A 7,500-nucleotide genomic window follows, 5' to 3' on the forward strand; every position below is an offset into this window, starting at 1 on the left:
GGAGACAGTCAAAATAACAAATACACTGGGGTAAGGGGTTGGCTTGATCCAATCAGTCACACTTTGTCATTCACACTCACACTCACACGTGTGCACACACACACACACACACACACACACACACACACACACACTCACATGTGTGCACACACACACACACACACACACACACACACACACACACACACACACACTCACATGTGTGCACACACACACACACACACACACACACACACACTCACATACACACTCACACACGTGCGCGCACACACACACACACGGTCACGTGCACACACACATACACACCAGCTGTGTCTAATGATGCAGCCGCAACGGTACTGTAGCCACCACATGTGGTCTCTTTGTCTGAGCCCAGCATCACACACTTCTTCAACCTTCAGGCATCCTCTGAGACCACGCCCCTTTTCAACACATCATCATCATACAAGAGCAGGAAGTAAGGAGCTACTGTACACTAATAAAAGGGTCAAGTACCTTCCACTTGAGAAAATACAACTACTTCCTGATCACACACACACACACTGGAGGAAATATGCACTAGGTTGGTTTTGATACGATTCATATTTGAACAGAAAGCATGAAGCTTTCACACCGCAGCACACCCAATTTATTTGATTGATTCTGTGATAAATTGAGTGAACGACTTTATTTGAGAAGAAAGCGGCATTGTGCAACGGACTACTTGATGACAAGATATCATATCGCATACATCAGTTCTTTGGTGTGCCTCAGTAAGTTGGTTGAGAGCCACTGATCTAGGAAATAGAGTTCAACTTGATTGTGTCATGAATATGAATTTTTGCGATATTCATCTTGATGAAACCAGTTGGGCGCCTTCCAAAAAGGAGTGGCGCTGCACACTCTTCTGTGTCATCTCCCCACTCTCTTTTGTGAGTCGAGTGAGCCTCAACAACTTCCAATATGTTTCGAGCACGAACGCTTGATGCATTTAACTGCTGTTTAAATGTCAGGCAAGTTCAGCCAACCACAGCTCAAGTAGATACATTATTCTCAACTATATTCAAATTGATTTGTGTTTTTCTTTTCTTTCATCTTTCTGAATTGAAGCACTGGTGAGACCTACAGTACACTCTTCTTTCAATGATCCCCCAATCCTCCGTCTATCCTTCCTTCACCAATTTCCTTCCTTCATTTTTTTTTACTCTGTCTCTATCTGTCATATCTCTCTCTTTCTCTCTCTCTGTTTGTTGTTTGTTCCTCTCATCTGGAGTCACACTACCTGCACAAAGATTCTAGCATACCATCTACTGTATCCACTTTATTAGGTACACCTCCCAGCTTACCAGAATAGCTTGTGGCAAATAGACAGTCTTGTCATTTGTAAATAACGCATAATTATAACGCATGCAGTTAGGGTGGAGAGGTTAAGGTACTTTTCAACCTAATGTGAGAATGGGAGAAACGGCTTACAATTCACTAGATGTGGTGGGCCGGTTACACCTGGCATAGAGCATCCTCCCTGGTGTCAGTGGTACAGACCTGGTGGTGTTGTGGTATAGGGAACATTTTCTTGGCACACATTAGGTCCCTTAGTCCCAGCTGGGCCGCACCTAAGACCAAGTGTAATCCTGCATTAAACCCATTTTGGCAATTGACATAGGGCCATCATTGAACCTGTGGACAATCCCATTTATAACCCATATTTCAAGCCATGTAGTACAGTGCCCATGTAGTACTCATGTAGTACCCATGTAGTGCCCATGTAGTACCCATGTAGTGCCCATGTAGTACCCATGTAGTGCCCATGTAGTACCCATGTAGTGCCCATGTAGTGCCCATGTAGTACCCACATAGAACTTTAAGCTGGGGCTGAGATGGGTCTTGTGTATGTGACCCAGTTGGAGCCCACCTAAGAGCAAGTGTAATCCTGCATGAAACCCAGATGGGCCATTGACATGGGGCCATTATGGAACACACGGACAATCCCATATAGGACCCATTTTACAGTCCCATGTGGGAGCCATTTTTCAGCTCACATAGGGCCCACATGAGCCCCACATAAAAATGTTGGCTGGGATATTTATATTTTGTATTTATATTTTATTATCCCCGTGGGAAATTTATCTTCTGCATTTGACCCATCCTATACACCTAGGACCTAGGTCGGAGCAGCTTTTTGCCAATGCCTTGGTCAGGGTGACTGACATGTTTTTTGATGGTGGGAGGAAACATAACATGCAAACTGGGATGGACCGGGGTTCGAACCCGGGACCTTCTCACTGTGAGGCAACGCTAACCACTGAGCCACCTTTCATCATCATTCTAGTGTCATCAACAGAACATTGTTTGAATGCCACAGCATACCTACACATTGCTGCTGACCAGGTGCACACTTTCATCATGACCATGCCCTTTTCAAATGGAGACCTCCAGCAGGACCATGCAACCATCACCTCAAGAAAACTCCAGGAACATGACAGAGACCTGCACACCCAATAGAGCAACTTTGGGATGATGCCTTGAACAATTCTGGCTGTTCTGGAGGCAAAAGGAGATTCTACCTGGTACCGGCTCGGTGAACCCATTAAAGTGGAAACCAAGTTTAGAAAACACTGAAGGACGAACCTCCCCCCTCTCACTCTCCAACTGCTCCACATTATTATAGTCAAATACAACCGGGACACACTTACAGCCCCTGAGGACTCATATTCATGAGATAGCTCAAAGTGATTTTTCGCTTGGGTTCATTTTTATTATTCGGTACACTTTCTCAGTTTCACTTTTTTAGCCTTCAACCTCTAATATTGCATGTCCCTAGACTACGTGTTCACCACCGCCACACGGACCTTTCACCATTCTGTCACCAAGACGCCATGTGAGAGGTCAGTCAGTGAGGGCTGAGACGCTCCACTCCTCCACACCTGTACGCTAAGAAAAATCACTTGCTTCATCCCACCTGAGATTTTCTGTAAATCATAGTTGTTCTTTTTTTTTGACAGTATCTCATTTATATTCTTCTTCTTCTTCTTCTTCTTCGTCTTGCTCCTCAAAATGCCCGGCCCTGACTCACCGCTGTGCAGCAGCTATTATTTTGTTTTTTGTTTTTGTTTTGTTTTGACCTTTTCTTTCTAATAGAAAGTGAAAGGTCAAACTGCATCTCGCTCAGCACGGAGAATTCAGAGCAGAATGAGCCTCATGGTCAAAAGAGTAGAACTACTGTAGTGCTGCATCTCTTCAAGGCCTGGCTATACTTTCACCTGAGTGCTTTCCAGGATGGGACACGCACTTCAACGGAGCACAAAGGAATTTATACTTGCCGCATCCTCCCTTGCAGTATTCTCCACAAAAGACAGGGGTCGCTAGAGAGAAAATACCCTGTAAAGCGGTACGTTTTGGGCCCCACCTGATGCTCTTTGTAATCTCTCAATAATGGCTTGTATGAGCGTACCAGCTGAGCAAGTCTTCCCTCAAATTCATCCATTTGGAACTGAGCCACACTCGTGCGGCTCGCGACAAGTTGCCAAATCTGGGAGGTGTGCGAGTGCGACCGAGCGACGCGCCCTCTCCTCCGGTCTGTCACCAGGTTTGCGCTTGCGTCATTTGTGGCACGCGAACCTCCTGACCTTGCAACTGCAGCAGGTATAAACTACGCTTAAGTTCAGCCAGAGAAGCAGACAGCAGAGAGAGAGAGACACACACAGAGAGAGAGAGAGAGAGAGAGAGAGAATGACTGAGGATCCTGGGAAGGCACTAAACTGAAGAATAACACAGAATTTCTGCGTTTCTGCATCTGAGATTTCCATTTCCTAATGCGGAGGGAGGAGGAAATTAAACAACGTGAATTAAACAACGTGGCTCGGACATTTATGGGACATTTATGTGGCTGCCATAAAGCTTTGGACAGGCTGGATTTATGAGCGTTTGGACCAGTAAATACAGCACTCAGGAAATGTGATTAGCCTCATAAATAGGACAGTGTCCCGCTGTCCCGCACTACCCTTCACCCAAAGTACCTTGTCAAAGCATATGTTTGGGACATTTCCCTTCTATCTCCACTGCCACCCCTGAGTGTCTCCTGTACACTCTGTTATTACAACTGTATGATGCCTTTTGACTCCATGCCTGGAGGCAATATTTGCATCACTTCTAGTAAGCATTCAACTACACGTGAAAATCTAGACATTTTTATAGGCTTTTTCCATATATCCTAGCCCTCACCTAGCACATTTAATAGCTTGTTTTTTTAAAAATGCAATCTGTTTGTGTATGACCTACTGCATTACGTCAAATGTTGCACTCTTTTTGGACTGACCTTAACTAATTTAAGATGGAACAAAAAAGAAAAAGTCATGTTGGTGAATACATTTCCCACTACTACTGTATGCTCTTGCTGTGACAAATGCAGTTTTCTTCTAGGATAAACCAGGATCGATCACAAGATACAGTAGTACTCACTAGTACTCACTAGTACTCATTACAGCCTCCACTCCTTTATTTATAATATAGATAAGTATCTACAGTACTGGGAGTCTCATCTCAACTTGACATTTCCACAAAGCGTTCCTGTGTGGAAACACTGCAAAAACAAGATTATAACAGCATCCTATTCTAAGTCTCCCTCCATCCCTTCTTTGTTTGTCAGCTGGAAAGGTTGAAAAACAAGATTATATTGTAGCACCAACTGAATCCTTTTACTTTGACTTTCTGTTGGACTGTTGGAAAAACAACACATATTCCCATTTTCATCTAATCTGCACCCTCCCCCCTCTTCTTTACCCCTATCCGCCCTTCCTCCCAGGGTGGAAAAAAACAAGATTGTAACATGATCCTCCAGAACTCAGCTGCTGGGTTCTGACCGGCTCACACAAAACAAAGAACTGGACATGAATAATGCTTTATGTGCTATAATTGTTTTTTTTTGGTAAAGACCGAATCTCCCAATGCAAAAGCAGCAAAAACCCATCGTCCTATAGTATAATTATACACCATCAACCACTATCATCTCTCCTGCTATATCATTCACCTCTCATCTTCTCTCTGTCTCTCTGAGGTGGAATAGTCAGAGTATAATAGTATATAATTATAAGAAATGATAATATATATAATGGAGAAAACTTCTATATACTGGCTGACCCGTTTCTTCTCTTTTCCTCCTCTCTCTCTCTCTCTCTCTCGCTCTCTCTCTCTTCCAGGTGGAGTGGTTGAAGAACGAAGAGATAATTGACCCGGCAGAGGACAGAAACTTCTACATCACCATCGATCACAACCTGATCATCAAACAGGCGCGTCTGTCCGACACGGCCAACTACACCTGTGTGGCTAAGAACATCGTGGCCAAGAGACGTAGCACAACGGCTACTGTTATTGTTTATGGTAAGGGTGTGTGTGTGCGTATGTGTGTGTGTGTGTGTGTGTGTGTGTGTGTGTGTGTGTGTGTGTGTGTGTGTGTGTGTGTGTGTGTGTGTGTGAGAGAGTGTGTCTTCATGCTCGCTTGTGTGGGTGAGAGACAGTGTGTGACACAGCCAGCCACACCTATGCAGCCATTAAACTTGTCAATCAATCATTTGTGTCTAATATTCAAAACCATGATGGTTTTTTCCTGAAACCTTTTCGGACGCTAGCCTAGTGTAGCTGCCACTCGCCCCGCATATATATTTAGCTTCACGCAGATCAGCCAAGCCAGCCCCCATCTGCCACGTGCGAGTATCGCCACGCCAACACACTCTCTTTGTGATTGGCCCGATGTTCCCCACAACACCCTTGACCTCACCCAATTAAAATCCACCAATCACACCTTCAGGTTTAAATTAGAACACTTGGGCATTCCAAATGTCTTCGCATTCAGCCAAGAGTGCCACAGTGAAATGAATTGTGTGGCATATGGTGTGATAATGGCTATAAACAACAACAATAACAACAAATCACACTAACTTTGAATAGCTCAAATTGGAATAAAGGGAGATTGTTTTGAAGACAAAGCTCTTCTCATGCTCTGTGTATTTGTGAGCTGGAACATGTCTCATGTGCCTTGCCTCTGTTTTGACCAAATGCCAGTCTAGGATGATGGGAAAAATCTTGAAGAGAAATTGCGTATAGCAGCGCACAATAGCACACACACACACACACACACACACACACACACACACACACACACACACACACACACACAATGTGTGTGTGCCATTGCTATATAGCTCAGTGGTGTGTGTGCACACATACTGTACACACAGACAACACAGAGTGTTTCTCTCAAATATAACACCTACATGTACTCTATTCGCTATAGGAAGACATTTCCAATCAAAAAAGGTGTGTGTGTGTGTGTGTGTGTGTGTGTGTGCGTGTGTGCGCGCGCGCGTGCGTGCGCGCGCTTGTGTGTGTGTGTGTGTGAGTGCGTGTGTGAGAGACAGCAAGAGATGAAGTGGATTGACACTGATGTATCCTTACAGAAATAGATTGTTCAATCTTTGGTCCAATCTTCTGGGCTCCACAAGGGCCCGGCTGACACTGTTGACAAGGTGAAATAATAGTGAAGAAACAGAGAGAACAGAAGGAAGAAGACGGAACAGAAATAGACGTGTATAAAGAGAATGGAGAGGCAGAGGGCGAGCCGAGGAGGAGAGCCCAACGGAACGATGGAGAACAGAGGAGGAGGAAGAGAGTGAGAGAGGAGAGGAAGAAGGAGCTCAGGCGAGAGGAGGAAAGCCAAAGACAGTAGATGAGAAGAGGACGGCATAGTTGATGTTCATGCTGATGATTTTATTTTGTAATTGGGTGCAGGGAGAGGAGTGGGCACTGCCCCGCTGGGCTGTAACTAAGCTGTCGAGAGGCAGCTGAGGGATTTCAACCCACTACATCTCTATGGATATCTCTCTCTCTCTCTCTCTCTCTCTCTCTCTCTCTCTGTCTCTCTCTCTCTCTCTCTCTCTCTCTCTCTCTCTCTCTCTCTCTCTCTCTCTCTCTGTCCCTATATGACTCTCTCTCTTGTTATAACTTTAAACCTCTATCTTTCTCTCTGTCTCTCTGTCAACCTTATCGTCTGTCAGCCTTCATTTCAGTTGAGAAACAGCAGACTGAAGTAAGAGGCGGTGCTGTGGACTCATGAGGCAGTCAGTTCAGAAACAGCAGACTGAAGTAAGAGGCGGTGCTGTGGACTCATGAGGCAGGTTCAGAAACAGCAGACTGAAGTAAGAGGCGGTGCTGTGGACTCATGAGGCAGGTTCAGAAACAGCAGACTGAAGTAAGAGGCGGGGCTGTGGACTCATGAGGCAGAGAGAGACAGTAAGAGGCGGGGCTGTGGACTCATGAGGCAGAGAGAGACAGTAAGAGGCGGTGCTGTGGACTCATGAGGCAGAGAGAGACAGTAAGAGGTGGTGCTGTGGACTCATGAGGCAGAGAGAGACAGTAAGAGGCGGTGCTGTGGACTCATGAGGCAGAGAGAGACAGTAAGAGGCGGGGCTGTGGACTCATGAGGCAGAGAGAGACAGTAAGAGGCGGTGCTGTGGACTCATGAGGCAG

The 7,500-nt window shown here is 45.4% G+C and overlaps 1 protein-coding gene across 1 annotated transcript in view; it reads left to right on the forward strand.

The window, feature by feature from the left end:
• Positions 1–7,500, forward strand: part of LOC310783877 (netrin receptor UNC5C-like) — a 386,712-nt gene that overhangs the window by 319,394 nt on the left and 59,818 nt on the right. The window contains exon 5 of the mRNA XM_083644778.1: positions 5,175–5,355. Coding sequence (XP_083500904.1) covers positions 5,175–5,355 — 181 coding nt within the window. The remainder of the gene's footprint in view (positions 1–5,174; positions 5,356–7,500) is intronic.

The sequence above is a fragment of the Poromitra crassiceps genome (genome assembly GCF_964638095.1).
Source record: "Poromitra crassiceps genome assembly, chromosome: 10".
Classification (NCBI taxonomy): Eukaryota; Metazoa; Chordata; class Actinopteri; order Beryciformes; family Melamphaidae; genus Poromitra; species Poromitra crassiceps.